Raw genomic sequence first — 20,676 nt, 5'->3', positions numbered from 1 at the left:
TCTCAAATTAGACTAGGTCTATTTGTGAATTTTTCACTAAGTAAGGGCGAAATTGTAAAGAAAGAGTTTATAGGGGCATATTTGTTAATTATGATACTTTGTATGGTTCAATTAATAAATATGAAAAATGACAATATTATTTAATAATTATTTATAGTTATTAAATAGTTAGAATTGGCATTTAAATGGTTGAATTTGAAAATTGGCGTTTTTGAGAAAATCAGGTGTAGAAAAGGTAAAACTGCAAAATTGCAAAAAGTGAGGCCCAAATCCACTAGTATAGGGCCTGCCACTTTTGTAGGAAATTTAAACTGATATTTTCATTATTTTAATGCCAAATAATTCAAACCTAACCCTAGTGGAATGCTATAAATAGATAGTGAAGGCTTCAGGAAAATTACACTTTTCTTCTGACACTTCTGATTCAGAAAACCTGAGCCTTCTCTCTCCCTATCTTTGGCTGACCCTTCTCTTTCTACTTCCCTCTTCAATTTCGAAAATCTTAGTGTGAGAGTAGTGCCCACACACATCAAGTGATACCTCAATCATAGTGAGGAAGATCGTGAAGAAAGATCATCAGCATACCCCTGTGCTTCAAACTTGTTTTCGTCATAACTTTTGATTCAAAATTCGTTTTTCATTGAAACAAAAGCCAATTTTTGGTAGAATTTTGTGTAGAATCTCAATTTTCAATTAAAAATCTAATTTTCAGAATAAAATTAATTTTTATTATCTTTTTAATTAATTAAAATTAGTTTCTGATATTAGTAGGCTTTGAATTTTGAAAATTTGATTTCTCACAAAAGAGCCTTATGGTTATTTTTGAAATTTTAGATTATTTTATTTATTTTAATTATAAGATTAGATATTATTTTAAATTTTAAATGATCTTACTTTGATATTAAAATATTATCTTTTTTTTTAAAAAAAAAGAAATAATCTTGTTCAAATTTCAAAATTTGCTAACCATATCATATCTTTTTCAAATTTGTTATTTTCAAAATATATTTTATTAATTAAAATTATGTAATATTTGAATTTATTAAATTATAAGACTCAGAATATAATAAAATATCTAAATTTAAAATTCAAGATATTTTATTATATTATCTTATTAGAAATTTTAAATAAATTTAAATTTTGAATATACTTGATATTTGAAAAATTGGATAGATATTTTTGATTTTTTGTTAGAATTTAAGAAATTTAGGAGTTTGTTGAATTTTGAATTTTTTTCAAATATTCTCTAACAACCTAAATTTGAATTCTAGTTAAGATATTTATTTTAAAATATTTTAAAATTGAGATATTTTAGCTTACTTTCCAGATATTTCAGATCAGTTATTATTGTTTGTATTGTTTGATTATATTATTATATATTCAAAAAATTTTTTACAAACCTATTATTTATTTGATCTAAATTGCTATGATTAACTTGTTGACAGATCCAATGATCTGATTTTAATCACAGTCTAATTGTCAATAGATCTTATAAATAATTTGTAACAGGTAAATTTTGCAATTTCTTTCATCTGTGTAAACTTAGTAACATGATAGGGCCCATCCAAATCATTTGACCTATGTGAGCCTATATGTTTGCTATTGGGCTTAGATGCATATAGGAAGCTCATTTAAGTTTTACTAAGTAAATGGACTAGGTTAGTAAAATAAATTTTGACATAAGTAAATTTATTTAGGCCCAATTAGATTTGGGCTTATTCAATGAATAACAATTGTTTATTTAAAGGTTAAATTTCTCTCTTTTGGGCCTTGTGTGAGAGTTGGGGGCCAATAGAAGTGGGTACGACATACTGAACCCAACTCCCCCTCACATGAACTACCCCAATTGTGAAGGCCCATTTGCCTTATTTAAATAATTGTATTAGGTTAATTATATTAGTCTAACCTAATTAAAATTGAATTAGCAACATAATTAACTTTTAAAATATATGAAATTTATTTTTTTCATTTAATATTTTAAAGTTAATTTTAGAAAAACACTTAGTAAATGAAATTATTCTAGATAGTTATTTCTAGTACTAGTTATTTTTTCTAATATTTAATTAGGAAAATATCATAGATTGTGAAATTAATTGTTTAATAATTAATTTTGGTACAATCTAAGTTAAGTATATTTTTTCTAGTATTAAATTACAATTAATAATTAAGTCTTCTCTATACTTAATTATTTATTTCTTGAATTTAATACATTTAATTAAATTGAAAATTTAAATATTTAAGTTGATTTTCACCATGATACTTAAATATTATTATTTTCATGTTATTTAATTAAAATTAAAAATTATTTTAAGTTTGAAATCTTATTTCATATAACTTAAATTTGAATAATTTTCAAAATATATTTTATTTTATTTTATTAATCTTTTTCCACAATTTCGAAATTGCATTTCTTAAATGCATTAATTTCGAATTTTATTTGAAAAATAGATTAAAGTTGTAAATTATTTATTTTAATTTTGGACCAACTTAAATCAATAATTTTTTCATTTAATGAGTAATTAAAATAAATGAAGTAAAATATATTTAATTAGAAAATGAATTAATTAGTCAATGAAAATCTAGATAGATATTATCTGTTTTTGCTTGAAGTATTTTTCTAGTGTATTTAATTAAATAGAAAATTAATATTTAAGTTGATTTTCATCATGATACTTAAATATTTTAAATTTTTCTTATATATTTAATTAAATAGGAAAATAATAATTTTTGTTGTAAATTAATTTTATTAATTAATTTTGGGCCAACATTAAATTAGAATAATTTTTCCAGAATTTATTTTTATTTTATTTTAAAGCATTTTTTTTTTCGAAAATAGTATTCTTAAATACTTCAATTTTTCGAAATGCAATGTATATTTATAGAAAATTAAATTTGAGTTGTAAATTAATTTAAATTAATTTTGTAACAACTTAAATTGAATATTTTTCTAAATATTTATTGGAAATTATTACTAAGATGGAAATAATTCATGTTATTTTTGTATCCATCTAAGTAAAATTTATAAATATTAAATTAAAATTTATATTTAGAATTTTTCATTCTAAATTGGAAATTTTAATTAAATAAATATATATATTTAAAATAAATAGAATAAAATAAATATTAGAAGAAAATACACTTTAAATAATGAGCTTTATTATTAGGACATTCGATCTCCATTGTTGGTTTTACATAGCTTTTGAAAAAATGAGATGCAGAAATGATAAAACAGCAAAATTGCATAAGTGAGGCCCATTATCCAAGGCCCATGGCCGGCCACACTTATAGGCTTTTATCATTTATTTTTTTCATTATTTTATGCCAAATAATTCTAACCTAAACCTAGGTGGTTACCTATAAATAGATAGTGATTGCTCTCATTCACACTTAACTTTGTGAACTTTGTGAGATGAAATTTGAGCTTCTATCTATTCTCTATAGCCGAAACCTCTTCTTCTCTTTTCTTCTTCAATAATTTCGAAATCCTTGAGTGAATGAGTGAGTGCCCACACACATCAAGTAGTATCTCAATCATAGCGTGTAAGACTTTGGAAAACCATCCAACAAGAAGGAGAATCAGCATCAAAGGAATGAGAGAAAGAGATCTAGATTCAGATATTGATAATGCTCTGCTACAGAAAGGAATCAATGGGTAGATATCTGAACGGAAGGAGTCATTATATTTCGTTGCACCCAATGTAAGGTTTCCTAAGCTTTATTTGTGTTTATTTCATTGTTTTAGAATTTATATTAGGATGTTAATGAAACATACTTGTTAGTAAATCTAGATCCTGGTAAAATAATATCCAACAGTTATAGTTTTATTGTCTATATTTCCAGGGGCAGTTTTGTCCCATGTGGCTCGCGATTTGTTTTCTATAGCTCATGGTTGGCAAAACATGCCCTTCGGTTAGATGATGAGCTATCCTGGTTCGAGGAGGTCGTTTGTGGTTTGCTGCTTTGTTAATCATGTATGACTTTGTTCACCACGTCAAAAAAAAAAAAAAAATAATAATAATAATGTGATTCTGGTTTTCTTTTCGGACAGTTTAGTAAATATCATAATAATATATTGTTTCCGATTATTTTCTATTTTAAACTGATACATTTTTCTCATTAATTATTCTGATTCCAATTACAGTTTAGTAAACGCCCCATAAAGGTATATTTAATGTTAAAGTTTGTAGATTAAACTTTCTAGCTCAATTCTAGATTTGTAAATATTTGTAATAATTACCGACTTCATGCATATAAAAATTATAAACTATATGAATTACATATACAGCATGCTTGAATTCTTCAACTAAGAAAAAAATTGATCAAGAGATACTGATCAAATGCACGCAGAATTTACAGAGATATAAGGTATGCCTTTTCTACCCATACAATATACTACTACATATATGTAATTGGCTCCCTTGATGATTTTCATTCTTCCCAACACATCACTTAAATATATCATATATATAATATAAATTTATGATCTAAATCCATACAATAATTATATAATTACTGTCAAGCCATAGAGGTTGGATTATTTTTGTCATCATAACAGTCTGCCACGACCACCTTTTGAACATTCTTGTAAGAGTAACGACGAGCCAAGAGCACGTAAAAGCACAAGTTAACTGCTACCATAATAGCCAGTAGCCCATAAAACTTGTCTAAACGGCTGCTGTTCAAGTCCTTACCAAACCAACTCTTCCCACTCTTCTCAGTGATGTGGTCAAGAATTGTTATCAGAATACTGCTGAGAAAACTAGATGCCCCAATCACACTCAAGTAAAATGCAATCCCCAAACTTCGCATGGAATCAGGAACTTGGTCATAAAAGTACTCTTGCAAGCCCACTAGAGCAAACCCATCTCCAAAACCAACGATCACAAACTGAGGTGCCAACCAAAACACACTCATGGGAACAAAAGTATTTGTTGCAACATTTTGTCGAACATTTTCCAGTCTTTTTTTCTCGACCAGAGCTGAAACTACCATTGTGACTATCGAACAGAACATTCCAATTCCAATCCTTTGGAGGATGTTGATACCTCGTTCATTTCCTGTAATCTTCCTCATAACTGGGACTAAAACTTTCTCGTAGAGGGTGACAGAGATTATCATTCCAATGGCAGCGAGGGCATAAATTGATGCCGGAGGAATTTCGAAGCCATTGATCTTTCTATCCATGGTGACGCCTTGTTTGATGAAGAAGGTTGAAGACTGAGCAATACATATGCCAAATGGTAAAGTGGCTACCCAAATGGGGATCATGTTGAGAACTAGCTTCATTTCCTCAACCTTTGTCACTGTCGCCAATCTCCATGGATCTTCTTTCTCAGCTGAGTTGCTTATGTCTTCTACTATGGCTGCTTTGTCCAAAAATCTAAAATATCCAAATCATAAGACCGTAAAATTACTATTGATTTAACTCAAAAATTATTACAAGTTAAAATAGGAAAATGACATACTACAAATATTATATTAGTTTCTAAAATTTAGATATTTTTCGTTTTCATTCTTAAACTAATCAAATTCTTTTATGTGAATACTCAAGCAATTATTATTTTTTTCTCATCTTTCATTGTAATAGTTTTTTTTTATTATTATTGTTTTAAAATAGAATAGCCATTCACATTAAAATGATAAAAAAAATATTCTATTAGAATGATGTTTTAGTACTTTAAAATACAACAAACAAAATAATAAAAGAAAAACTATGCATTTCTATTAAGTTACCTCTAACCAAACTCCACAATCTTAAATTTATATTTTCTCTAGTTAAAGGAAAATCATTTACTAAGGGAAATTGATAACTACAATTAATTATTTGAATGTCTATACATGTTTAACATATTATTGTAAATCATAATCATGGCGAGCCTTAGTATATAGGCGGGTTATATATCTCAAATGTCTATATATGTTGTGTTTATGGCTTCCACTTAATAATTTTTTTAAAAAAATATTAGTTTGTAGACAATTAAATAACAAATTTTGTATTATTAGACCTCACTCGCCAGCCCTTATGATAATTTATGACGAATTAAAAATTTACTCCATAAAAAATTAGGCTTAAAGTGTGTTAACTTACTTGAGATTTTTGGTGTGACACAAAAGCCTGCCATGTGACCTATCTAACTTGGGAGCTTCATACAATTGAAATGCAGGGTTGGCAGGGTAGGGAAGAGCCCTCTTTCGAATGGCAGCCACAAGAACTTGCAACATTGGCGTCAAAGGGCTCCCGGTCGGTCTCCGGTAACGGTAGACCGGCCTTCCAATGATGAATATGGCCAAAGAAATTGCCATAACCGCTGTTAGTACAATGTCAGCCACACCCCAACTCACATGGTCTTGCAAATACACAATCACAGTTACACCAATGAGGAGTCCAGAGCAAAGGCCAAAGTTCCACCAATTAAAATATGACATCTTTTGTTTTCTTTCTTTGGGATTTTCTTCATCAAATTGGTCAGCTCCAAAGCTCTCCAAAGCTGGTTTATGGCCTCCAGTTCCAATGGATATGAGGTATATGGCCAGGAAGAATATTATTACATGGATTTTCCTTGGCTCTTGGCATGTTTCACCATGTTTACAAGCTCTTAGGCTAGGTGCAAACCATGACATGGTCAGCAATATTAAGCCCTGTATTTTTCCATGTGTAAACAATTTCATTAATTGATGACCAAGTATAGAATAGAAATTGAAAAGATTAAAAATGTAGTATACCAAATTTGTTAATGAACTGACCAATACAGCTTAATGATCTAGTTATCGAATCTTACTATTACGTTGAGAAATTTAACTTAACTATATATAGTACTAAAAGCAAAAAGTGGTATGAAGCAGTCCAGCTAAGATTTCAACTTTTTTATTTGCTGGTAAATTTAAAAAAGAAATTATAAATTACAAAATAATTGATAACACGCAGTTTGTACGTAACAGTTATGTAATAGCTTGTAATAATACCATTTTAAACTTTTTGTTTTGCAAAAGTTATCAATTAGATCATCTGTTTTCCTAAATAATAAAATGGATCCTGTATATTCCGAAATGGTAAAAATAAGACTCTGAGCTTAATTTTTGTCAATTTCTTTTTAATACCAACTTGAAAAACAATTCTTAACACGAACAGATACAGAAAATATAAACAGTTTTGTCATAAATTTTTTTAAATTGAATTATTATTATTTTTTTTTTTGACAAAAAATCAATTCAAGGTCCTATTTGTACCATTTTGAAAAATACAAAGTATATTCATTTAACAAAACAGAAGATCCAATTAATAATTTTTGCAAAACATAGATCCAAAATAGCATTTACACTTTATTTATAGTCTATAAATATTGTTTATAAAATTGTAACATATAGTTATGAACTAACTTTTGTTTACAAATTTCCAAAAAAAAAAAACAGTATTGTTACAAATTGGTAAAAAAAAAAAATTGCACAGAATAAATTCCGAATTCAAGATTATACTTCTCTATATGTTTGTAATTCTCTTAATTCGAATTCCATAATTTTAATAATTTTTATTTATTTTCTCAAAATCTTCGCATTTTGTTTCCCTAATATAATTGATATTATATTTTGCAAATTATATTTTTAATATATTTTTTAATTTCTTAAAGAATGTTGGTGATGATCACTATGAAAACTTTAACAAAAATATATATATTATAACTTAATTAAGACTGAAATAACATGTCGACTTTAGTAGGTTTAATAGGAAGTTAATTATTAATGAAATAATTACCAAAAGGTATACGATGGTAGAAGCAAAGACAGTATAGAAGCGACCCAAATAAGAGTCAGCAATGAATCCTCCAAACAAAGGCATCAATGTAGTAACACCAGACCAATAATTAACACTCTTTGCTGCTGTCTTTAGATCTTCATGCATTACTTTTGTTAAGTATATGATTAAGCTTGTTGCTATCCCAAAGTAACTCAATCTCTCACTGAACTCAATTGCTGCACACAATAAAATTCGAAATAAATATTATTAATTGATAAATATTAATTTGTTGGATCATCATCTACATTAAATTTATTCATTTATAATAATTTCATAATTTAATGAAAAATATAAATTTAAAAGAAAAAAACACAGCATCACAATTTTTTTTCTTTTAAAGAATCTACAACTCATTATACCTAAATAATCCTTAGTATCTACCCTATATATGTACATACAAAAATTAGTGGAAATTGATATCATGATTACTTATGACCGTCTAAAATAGTAATAAAATCTTTTCGAAGAGAAAAAGAAAAATAGTAATCAAAATGGTCATATCATATGATCATATCATATGACACTATATAAATATACCTTTAGAAAAAGACTGATAGTGAATGTTTTATTATATGCCATTGCATAGTTTTTTTCTTTTTTATTTTCCTAGGGGATCAATTTCGTCTAATTTAGTATTTTCATAATTCTCATACAAAAGAAAATGAATATTATTTTTTTTTTCCTAATAAGAATGTTGTTTTGTTTATTAAAACACATAATAAGACAAAAAAACAAAAAAAGCAAATTCTATGCGCCATAAAATTATATGGAGCCTATTTCAGTTAACTTAACTAAATAAATATATATATATTTTAATATTTAAAAATTATGTTCTATAAAAAAAAAAATGAAAAGTTATGTTATTTGGTTAATTATTGTGGGCGCTTATAAGTTTCTTTAGATGCTGTCCATGAAAAGAGAGTAGGACCATCCACTATTATATGTCCACTTTTGTGAGCAAGAAATGTGTAATATGTTTTTCTCTAAAATGTTATATATATTGGACTAATAATTATAATTGATATATACATATATATATGTCTGTGTATAATAACTATAATGAACAGAGACTGAACATGATAAAGGCAAAGAACTAATGGCTAATAAAAACACAAATCCACAACCCAGTTTCGCCTGAATAATCAAACCAAATAATTAAATCTATTTTTGACTCAAAAGAATTGACACTATAATTCTTCCCTGGCTCCACCTTCGTGCAGTACTAAACAATATATGATCAACATAATAAAAAAGAATTATACATTATATTTTTGCCTATGCCATATCCAACTACATGTAATATAAACAATCTATTAATACATATGATTTTTTTTTTTTTTTTGAAATGGAAACCCTATATTAATTAATATGAATTTTAGCCTATATGATCACTCCTATATATATTTACATGCAAATAATACTTCACTATATATATATATAGATTTGCTAATTCAATCTAAGAAAAAGGGTCACTTGTTTAATTTATTAATTTTTTTTTCTAAGAAAATATACTAGTTTTAATTTTTTTTTTTTGAATGGAAATAAATTATCATTAAGCAAAAGCCAAAACAAGTCCAAAAGACTTGCATGATATCTGGCCACCCACCAAACTCTCGCCGCATGAAGAGTGAGCCATTTTAAACTTTATCCATTCAATAAGGAATTTTTCAGAAAAATTATTATTATTATTACTATTACTATTATTATACATATATTGTGATCAGATTTAGTTGACTATATATATAGTGGTGGTATAGAGGGCCCTCTTCCAAGTTGTATCCACTGCAGCCTTAGGTTAAGTCTAATATAGTATAATAGTATTTATTCCTTCCTCCTCTCTAAAGACTGATCATTATATATTCTGCCAAACCACTCATTCAATTCTATTATATCTATGTATATATGTATACCACTCATTCACCATGAATAAACCACTTATTATTATAGTTTAATTAAAGGGTTTGTAATTACTAATATTGGATTATATATTAACTTTTGATTTATTAATTCCTCTTCGATCTGTGGAAAGATACGCCATTGATATTTTATCCAAGTGCGATAGTGATGTTGCTTGGATTTTTGTTTATATACACATAAACATATCTAGCCTACACATGAATTTAAAACATTTACTTTTTCTTTATTATATTCTCTCTCTCCTTTTCTTTTAACATGATTATAAGTGTGACACAGAATTTATTGTCGCTTACTTTTTATTTTTATTTATATACTTATGCTCACATAGTGACAACTTAAATCTAATCAAAGCAACAAAAAAAAAAAAAAATCCAAGAAAAGTTAGAAAAATTTAAGCTATACTGAATAGGTGAAGAAGAATAAACTAGAAGTTAAATATAAAAACTCATTATTAGTTGATGATATAGAAGGGACAATATATATAATATTAGTTGAAGTTAATAATTACCGATGATAAAAAAGGAGGCTTTCCATGAACCGGTGGAAGCTCGAAGAGGAACTTGTCCTTTATGATCCAAAGAAGAATCATTAACCCATTTCTCATTCTCATCTTCATATTCAAATTGATCCAAACCTCTTTTTTGCTCATCCATGGTGATAATTAAAGATTATGAGATGACTATATAGTCCGATATATATATGTATTATATATATTATGGTTGTAGAGTTTACAAAGAGCAAAAGAGAAGAAGATATATAGCGAAAGGGAGGTCACGTTGATGGTGGTGAGTATGCTATGCCAAGGTTCTCTTATATAGGAGTAGAAAAGATAGGATTTGTCTTTTTAATTATTATTATTATTATTTATTCTTTTCTGTTTTTTTTATTATTATTTTTCCACTTTCCATAAATTCTTTTGCATATGTTGACTCTATAATATTATCCAATAATATGTTTATATGTATGAAGAGAGATGTTATTGTCACTATGGCAATAGCACCTTTGGTAATTTATTTATTGCCAAAAAGAAAATTATTTATTAACTTGTGAAAGTCGATCACAAAAAATTGTGTCCTATATATATATTCGGTATTCCTTCAAAGAAAGACAAATTAATAATTAATCAATAAAAAATTACTTCTGCCTAGACTTTTGTAGTAGCAGCTATATTTATACATATATAAATATAGTTTATGTTTTATCCAATATATTGATCGTTAACTTTCGAGGGCAGATTCTAAAATTCAATAAGCAAATCCAAGTGGATATCTATAGATCCAATCAATAATATAAAAATTTTGTACGTATATTGAAAAAATATAGTTCATTATTATTGCCCATATGATATGACCTATATATTTTTGTTCACTATTTGTCCCACACTTTGATCACTTGCATTATTAATATATTTAATTGTCCCATTTTAATTAACACCTATATGATTTTATACATATATTCATGAAAAGGGTATTATTTTATATTTATATGTGGTACTGCAATATGTCCAAAAAGTTGGAACTTCTCAAAATTATTAATAAATTTTTTTTAAAAAAAATCAGAGTCTTAGTGTGTATAATAAAATGAGTCTCATGAGATATGAGTTCTTATTTACAAGATATACCAAATGTAATTTTGGCGACGACAGGGTTCCAAAAGACACCAATTTTTGTGCGAATAGGTATAAGGAGACACACTTGACCACCACACACATGTGTATCGTTGGACCGAGAGTTGGCTGATGTAACACTTTTATTTTTTGAGAAATCTATTTATTAAATTATTATTTTTATTTAGTTAATTAAAATAGTTTTTAACATGTTTAATTAATTGGTAAAGAGAAACATGTTCTCCTCCTTATTTTCAACATCGTTCTTATGATCCCACTTAACGTTCCCATGATCAACGACTTTTTTCTTATTACAATATTTTGTACATTTTTTATATAATGCATTAGAACCAAAAGGAAAAATACATCTTTCTCAAATCAGAAAAAAGTCATTTATAGTTTATTATTTACGATTATATTATATATATAGTCCGAGCAGTAGATGTTTTTGAGCTGATGTGGTGTTTTGACGGTTCTTTATTGTGTAGTATAGAGCTCTGATACAGTGTTATTTCGACTAGGTCGTTTTATCCTGAGACGATCGGTAATTTATGACTACTTGCATATACCAGGGAAGTGTCGCGAACGTCTTAAAAAGAGCGACCTATAACTCGCGACTCAACCTAAAAATTTTATTTAATAATATCATTTTAGTAGCAGTTTACTCAATACAAGGTGTGTAGAATATCAAAGAATGCGAAAGAAAATTATGTAGAAAGGAAAAAAAAACATTAAAATTTAAATGTTGAATCAGATTAGGTAGAAAGTAAAAAAGAAAAAGAGAAAAAAAAAAGTAGAAATATTTTTCAAAACTGACATATTATTATTAGGATATCTTTTTAGAAAAAAGGGTAGGAAATGATTTCAAATTTAAATCATATTTTTCTTTTTTAAATGGAAATGTTTTTAGGATTTAAGTAACCGTCCATATCTAAAGTTGGTGATGTGTTTAATTTGACTATTTTCTTTTTCTTGCTGAGTTTAGTTTGACTATTGTGGTGAGTTTCACCTCTCATCGTCACAATGAATAATAAAAGTAATTATAAGACTTGTGAAATTATAATATTTAAGTGAGAGTGATGAAGGAAACTTAGATTAATTAAAAGGAAAAAAAGAGTATATTATAAATGAATGAAATGAGTTCATAGATGTCACACAAATAGTTATTGAGACAACGTAATTGTAACGCCCGTACTAGAAATTGCTAAACTCAAAAGCTAATAATTTTTTTATATATATTATAATTAATTAAACATATAGGTCGGGATCCCAAGTTATAAAACACAGTAAAAACTATATTTGTTATTACAAAATTCCTTGAACATTTTTTTTTCTTTCAAACAAATGACAGTCAACACAAAATACAACTCAAAATATTGAAAGACCGAAACCCTCTAAGTTGCACTGCCGCAATATGTGCAATCACTGTCGAGCTCCATCTCACTGTTCCTCCAGCTTAGCTTTTCCCTTACCTACACAAGGTAGCAAACTGATGATTCAACAAACTTAGTAAGATATGGGATACATATATATATATATAAGCAATGCTAAACCGGCTTTATGCTTAAGCGGCCCTGAGCTCAACAACCGAGCTCACCAAATGGTTAAGAACGTTCTTAAGAGAAGTACGACCACTATACCAAATGCACTAAAGTACCAACCCTGTACTCGTGTTGGTAGAGCCATTATCGTACCCCCGAAAGTTACTAAGGGTTGTACCACATGCACGACGTACCCTTGGTACTCGTGTTGGTAACACTGTAACTACTTTAAAACTCTACACTATACTAACACTCTTTAATTCACATAAACCATTAGTGTTAGTAGTGTAAACAGTTAATACAAGCATACATTCATATATATACATTATTATGCTATCTTACCTCGTTCCGTGCTCAAGTCTGTCGGTTAGCCTGAGTGGAAACGCAACTTGACACTTTACAGGGCCCTAAACCATAATATTCAAAACTCGATGACAGACACGCTAAACACTTGTCGGGGATTTAAAATTGAAATTAAAGATAGCCCTATCGATAAAAAGGATGCTAAAACCCTAAATAACCCAAAAGGGGAAAACTAGGGTTCTGAAAAATGGCCCAACCAGCAAACTGGTTCCCAACCTGAAGTCCGGTTCCTGGGTACCAACCCGTCGACCGGTTCTAATGGTTCCCCAGAACCGGTCGACCGGTTCTGTGCTGGGAACCCAAAAATCGACTACCTTAACTCAAAACAACCCCAAACTCTCCAATACTCTCCATAATGCCTGTACATACTCTAACAAACCAATATCAAGTAACAAAACCTAACAATTAGCACAAAATCCCAAATCACCATTAGAGAGCTAGGTTTGAGTTCTCAAACTCAACTTTGCTCAAACCTCAACTCAACTAACAATTCCAACCTAAATTAACTTAAACAATACCAAACAAACTCCAGAACACCAAAATAAACTTTAATTTACAACATAGCAGCAGAGAATTAAAGTTTACCATTAAACTTAACTTAAGCTTGGAAAAGTGATAAAGGATAAAACCAAAGGAAATTACCTTGAATCTTAGTGTTCAAAACCTATTGCAATATCACAAAGAAGTTGAAGAATTGAACCCTAGTTTGGTCCTCTAGAGAATTCGAGAGAGAGAGAGAGAGAGAGAGAGAGAGAGAGAGAGAGAGAGAGAGAGAGAGAGAGAGAGAGAGAGAGAGAGAGAATTGATGGAGAAGGTGACTTGATCTCCTCTAAGTTTTCTTTTCCAAATACTCATATATCATTATTTATTTTTATTTTAAAATCAACTAATAAAAAGCAGATTTATTAAATACAATCTTATATAAAGACAAATATCTTAACCAATACCATTTAGCCCCCTAATAAAATTCAAAAGCTAAAGGATTAACAAGGCTAGTTTGGTCAATTCTTAAGCTTAACAATAAAATCCCACTATTGACGTACCAAAACATACCAAATGAGACTCTCTAAAGGCCCAACGTCGTTTTCCACAGCTTCCGAACATAACCATAGAAATTACGAAATTTACATAAATAGCATAATAAATAGATATATATTAACTTAAATAAATTCCCACAATATGCATATTATAAATAATATTTAATCTCATAATAAACCCTAGTTATTAATTAACCCAAAGTGTTAATCATAAGCGGTCTTTGCAATTATCCCCCCGTTAAAAGGATTTCGTCCTCGAAATCTAACCTGAACAACTCTGGATAATGAGCTCTCATGTCATACTCCAATTCCCAAGTGGCTTCTTCCACTTTACTATTTCTCCAAAGTACTTTAATCAATGCTATGATTTTGCTTTGAAGGACCTTCTCCTTTCTATCCAGAATTTGAACTGGTTGTTCATCATAAGACAGGTCTGGTTGTAACTCCAAGGCTTCATAACTCAGGATATGCATTGGGTGGTCAGACACATACTTCCTCAACATGGAAACATGGAATACATTGTGTACGACTGAAAATGATGGTGGTAAGGCTATCCGGTAAGCAACCTGTCCAACCTTCTCAAGTATTTCAAAAGGTCCTATAAATCTAGGACTTAGCTTGCCTTTCTTTCCAAAACGCCTGATTCCTTTCATTGGTGACATGTGCAGGAAGACATGATCTCCCGGCTGAAAAGTAACATCCTGGTGCTTGGGATCTGCATAACTCTTCTGCCAGCTCTGTGAACCAAGCATTCGAGCTTTAATCTTGTCTATTGCCTCATTTGTCTTCTGGACCAACTCAGGGCCTAGATATTTTTGTTCTCCTATTTCGTCCCAATGGATTGGGGATCGACACTTTCTACCATAAAGCAGCTCATAAGGAGCCATTCCTATAGTACTTTGATAACTATTAGTGTAGGAGAACTCAATCAGAGGAAAATACTTGCTCCATGACCCTCCAAAATCCATGACCCAAGCTCGTAATAAGTCTTCAAGTATTTGAATAGTTCGTTCAGACTGCCCATCCGTTTGAGGATGAAAGGTCGTGCTGAAATTTAGACTAGTTCCCATGGCCTTCTGCAAACTCACCCAAAACTTTGAGGTAAATTTAGGGTCTCTGTCTGTAATAATAGACTTAGGTACCCCATGAAGAAGAACAATCTCTTTCACATACAAGTCAGCATACTGATCTACTGTATAGGTTACTTTAACAGGCAAGAAATGGGCTGACTTTGTAAAGCGATCCACTACAACCCAAACTGAGTCGTACATTCCTGTGGTCCTGGGCAAACCCACCATAAAATCTATCGCAATGTCTTCCCACTTCCATTCTGGAAGTGATAATGGCTGAAGTAATCCTGCAGGTCGCTGATGTTCTGCTTTAATTTGTTGGCAGGTTAAGCACTTAGTAACATAGTCTACCACATCCCTCTTCATCCCATACCACCAAAAATATGGCTTCAGATCTTGATACATCTTAGTGGTTCCTGGATGCAATGAGTAAGTGGTAGTATGAGCTTCATCCAAAATCTCTTTCTTAAGCTTAGTGTTATCGGGGACACACACTCGTGCTTTAAACAACAGCATTCCACTGTCAGAGATCGAAAAGTCCTTAGCTTTGCCTGTTAAGACATTTTCTCGAATCTTAAATAGTTCAAGATCTTCTAGTTGTGCCACTTTAATTCTTTCCAACAAGTCTGATTGAATTGTCAGATTATGCAATCTCTCAATAGCAAGATCTGAGCCTAGATCTCCTTCTCTCCTTTGGGTTTGGTTACCACCGTCTTTCGCACTATGATTGAGTACTTGACATGCTATATGTGGCCATGGTACTCTATCACTATGGCTGGAGTGATGAAGAACAATGAATGAGGGCCGAAATCTCTATAGAAGGAGTCTCTCATCTACTAGTTGTCCGACAAAGTTAGAAACTAGACTTAGGTAGGTTGAAAAGTGTTGGTTGAGAATGAGAGCATCATGTTCCTTCTATAGTATTTCAACTAAGGTTTAGGACTTAATTATATGGATTAAAAAAGAATAAAATATTAGGCAAAAATCAACCTAGTGGTCGGCCACTTAATGTGGGCTTCACTAGTTACAATTTGTCAAGTTATTTCAACCAGTTATTCTTCTTTTAATAATACCATATTTTTCAATTTCAATCCTATAAATGTGAAAACTAATTATTAAAATTATAATTAATTATCAAATAAAATTGACATTTAACTTATTAATTAATTAGAGCATACAAAGTTTCTTAATTAACAAATAAATCTCAAATCATCTTTTCTTCACAATTAAGCCATTGCTTAGTGCAAACTCATAAATGAAACATAGTTTAATTTTAGAATTATAATTGATTAATTAAAACTAATTAACTGAGTCTGCAAGCAGTATCATCTCAACTAGTGTGGGGACCATGGGCCTATATAATCAAGCTTCCAATAAGTAGATTTAGTATTTAGCAAGTGAATTCTCTAAATTATTAATTTTTTCTTGCGCTACTATAGATTCAGAATTACACTTTTAATGATATAGAACGCTCTATATGTACCAGGAAATAGATATGTTAAAAATTATCTATTGTTACAATCTAAATAGTCAAAGATTCTCTATAGATGATCTACATCGAATAGGGACAAACTTACCGTTCTGTCCTTCAATGTATTTAATCCTTAAAAACACATAGCTACTTATAAATGATATTTCAGTAAACTAATATAATTACTAAAATGAGGCCTCAATCATTTATCTCTATTAAGCAATGCTCAAAGAAAATCATCATTTTACTTCTAAATAATTTAAGAGCAATAGATTCCATATCTATGATTAGCGCTCGCACTCAATTATACTACCATGCTCCCAAGATGTAAGTGTTCAGCCGACCAGACTTTAACGAACAACTCTAAGAACATAAATAAAATAATTGAGTTCAACCTAACTATATCAGGATTAAGATCTATAGACCTATGATCAACCAGTGATATTGACTTAGAAAAATATAACGATAAGTTTATAATATCTTATCCATGTTTAATATCGGTCCAATCCGATGTATACTCCATACACTCAATACTGGTATACTTTACCAATACCGTGGAAAGGACATAACACTTATCCAAAGTGTAAGTGTGCCTTATCGCTGATTACCATGTTAGTCTAAATCCAGTGTAAAAATGAATCACGGGACTTAAACTTTTGAACATATAATCATGATTATATTCCACTCTGCTGACAATACTATAATCATGAATAAATATATGTTCTTGACATAATAGAATTTATACATTAAACATATAATCATGAAATAAATCATGTGAACCATACAACATAAAATAATTTCTGATCTTTTATTAATTAGTAAATTTGATTATAGTTAAATAAATTTTATTTAGGGCACAAAACCCAACAAATACTTGGATCTACCTTCGGTTATGGGGAGGAATAAAAAGAAGGTACTTGATGTCATTAAAATTCAAGTTTGTAACAAGCTACATGGATGGAAGAGCTCTACGTTCTCAATGGGGGGAAAATAAATTTTGATAAAGGCAATCATTCAAGATTTTTCTAACTTATATGATGAGTTGTCTCCGACTGCCAAAAAGTTCAATAACTTATCTCCATAGAATGGTTGCTAGATTTTGGTGGAATTCTTTGAGAAATGACGAAAGGATACATTGGTGAAAATGGGTCTATTTGTGTAAACCTAAGTAGCAAGGGGGCTGGGGTTTGGGGATTTAGAATTGTTCAAACTAGCTCTTCTTGCTAAACAAATTTGGTGCTGCATTCAACATTTCGACAGCTTGTGTAGTAAAGTGGTAAAGGCTAGTTATTTCCCTAATAGGGCTGTTATAGAGGCTAAATGCGGCTCTAACGGTTCGTTCATTTGGCGTAGTTTAGTTTGGGGGAAAGAAGATTATTCTTAATGGTTATAGATGGCGGACAGGAAACGAGAGTTTTCTAATTTGTGAAGACCCATGGCTACCTAGACCTCACTACTTCAAGATTTTTGATCGACCAAACTTTATGTGGGATGATTTGAAGCTTTCAGATGGGAAGTGGGATGAAGATTTTATGTTTGATGCTGATGTCATTCTTAAACTTTCTTGTTTTGGTTTGGACATTAATGGTAAGACTCCTTGGTACTAGAGCAAAATGGTGAGTATTAAGTTAAAAGTGGCTATCCCTGGCACTACAGCAAAATGATAAGATTCTCTAATAATGTTTGGGAGAACTTTATCCATGCTTTGTGGCACTTTAAGGCAGTTTGAGCAGTTTGAAAGGTAAGTGGTTTAAAAGCTGATCTTCTTAGGGAGGGAAAATAGGATGTGCTTTCTTTCTTAATTTGACTTTCTAAGGTATGGAAAAAATGTGTTTGAGTATTTTATTGTGATTTTGTAAGATATGTAGTAGATTAAGAATAACACCAAACATGGTGGAAAACCTCCACGAGCAGCAGATGTTGTTGAATGGTGTGCCCAATTTGTTCATCAATTTAGAACTGCGAGGGAGAGTGGAGACAAGGGGAGGTTGTGGGATGTGAGGGACTGGGCTCCTCCAACCGTTGGGATGTTGAAAATGAATATTGATGCTAGTGTCGAAAAGGGAAGCAAAGGTTTGGGATTGGAGTGTGTGGTTTGTGATAGTGCTGGGTGGGTGGTGTACACTTCTGCTGCAATACTTTAGTAGGAACTCCAACCTGTTTAAGTGGAACTTTTGGCAGTACAAGTTGGTTTAGTAGAAAGAATCAAGCGTTGTCTATGGCTATTTAGTATTGAGTCAGATTGTCTTGAAGCTATCCAATTAATTAATCCAATGAAATGAAGAGGGCTAGCTCTAGAGATGTTGATGGTATACTAGATCATATTCGTTATCTATTATTATTTGACAATGTGGCTGATATTTCTTTTGTATTTAGGGAAGCTAATAGGGTCACTTATGAGTTACCCAATTATATTTTGGCAAATAAAATTCGAGCTATGTGGATTGGGGTTAATCTCTCTTGTGTAAGCTTTGCTTTAGAGCGAGACTTGCCTAATCCTTTATAATTTTGTTGATAAATGGATTTTGATTTAAAAAAAACAAAGTATACAAATTCAAATTTTCCTAATTTGGAGTATTATTAAGGATAGAAAAACTAATGTCCCTTGTATCTAACGTGAAGAAACTGACTGTTTATATTAAAGCATGACAAAAATGCTCAAGTTGACTAAATTTTATTATGGCACTTATCAATATAAATAATATTTATATCTTCATTATGATGGTTTTTATAAGCTTTTTCTTGCAGCCTTTCATTTTGTTGGTTATGCATAGGCATATTGGAAGTATATATATGTGGACATAATTGAACGTATGATATATAATGGAGCTATTTAATTAGTATTTAGTAGGGTGACTATAAAGAATGTGTGTATCAATAAAGATAATATAGTGCATATTAAATAATCTTCCTCATCCAACTAATAATTAGTTCCTGCATTTATAGTTTCTACCACCATATGGGTGGTCAGATCGTTTAGTGATTGCCACTATAGATTAGCAAATAAGGAGTCTTTTATAATTTAATAGTATAGCTACTAATTATACAATCAAAATGGTACACCTTGAGATCATTGCTAATTATAGACATTGAAAACGATGGTTTTAGCGTGAATTTTGTGGCAATTATGACTATGTGAGTATGTGAGTAAGTTTTCAAAACCCATATTATATCAATACACACTTTTCTTTGAAAGCAATATCGAATGCATTGTCATACACTAATAAGTCTTTAGAATTACTTTATAAGAAATATTAATGGAATTTATACCACCTATAAACTATATATTTATAGCTAACTGCAAAGAGGGGTGATTTTCTTCACTTAATCAGATACAGATCAAATGAATAAATTGCAGGATATAAAAAAGGGAGGGCATTATGTGGGGGCGTATCAAGGAATATCACTAAAAAATTGTCCAATACAACTTAAAAACTAAGAATGTAATTTTTATATATTGAAATACATCAGTGACATCGTCGCATATGTAAATCTTAACCATTATTTAACCGATCGAAAATCTGTAAGTTTTAATTATATATTATTTTATTTATTATATTAATAAATAATCTAATATACATATATAATAATATAAATATTTACTTCTTTTGACAATTTTTAGAAAAGAAGACATACGATGTAAAAATTAAATTGTTACCGTTACAGCGATAGTGGATAGAACAATTAGTGACCGTGATTCACGAATGCTTGAGTTGATAATGAAATGTTTAATAAATTTTCTTCCCTTATTTTTTTTATGTTAACTTGAAATTTTTACATTTATTATTTTTCTATGTTTAATTAAATATATTAACTTATATTAACAGTTAACTAATTAAAAAATATTTGTATAATATATTTAATTAAAATAAATACATT

The 20,676-nt window shown here is 29.8% G+C and overlaps 1 protein-coding gene across 1 annotated transcript; it reads right to left on the bottom strand.

Annotated features, from left to right (window-relative positions):
* Positions 1-4,244: 4,244 nt before the first annotated feature.
* On the bottom strand, positions 4,245-10,509 carry LOC115697513 (protein NRT1/ PTR FAMILY 5.6). Its single transcript, XM_030624548.2, has 4 exons — positions 10,218-10,509; positions 7,751-7,968; positions 6,089-6,639; positions 4,245-5,380 (listed from the first exon to the last, which is right to left on the bottom strand). The coding sequence occupies exons 1-4, from the start codon at positions 10,360-10,362 to the stop codon at positions 4,516-4,518; spliced, it is 1,779 nt and encodes a 592-aa protein (XP_030480408.1). The 5' UTR covers positions 10,363-10,509; the 3' UTR covers positions 4,245-4,515.
* Positions 10,510-20,676: the final 10,167 nt, after the last annotated feature.

This window comes from Cannabis sativa, chromosome 7 (assembly GCF_029168945.1).
Source record: "Cannabis sativa cultivar Pink pepper isolate KNU-18-1 chromosome 7, ASM2916894v1, whole genome shotgun sequence".
In the NCBI taxonomy this organism is placed as follows: Eukaryota; Viridiplantae; Streptophyta; class Magnoliopsida; order Rosales; family Cannabaceae; genus Cannabis; species Cannabis sativa.
Note: the sequence above shows the minus strand (reverse complement) of the source record. Positions and strands in the feature narration are given on the sequence as shown.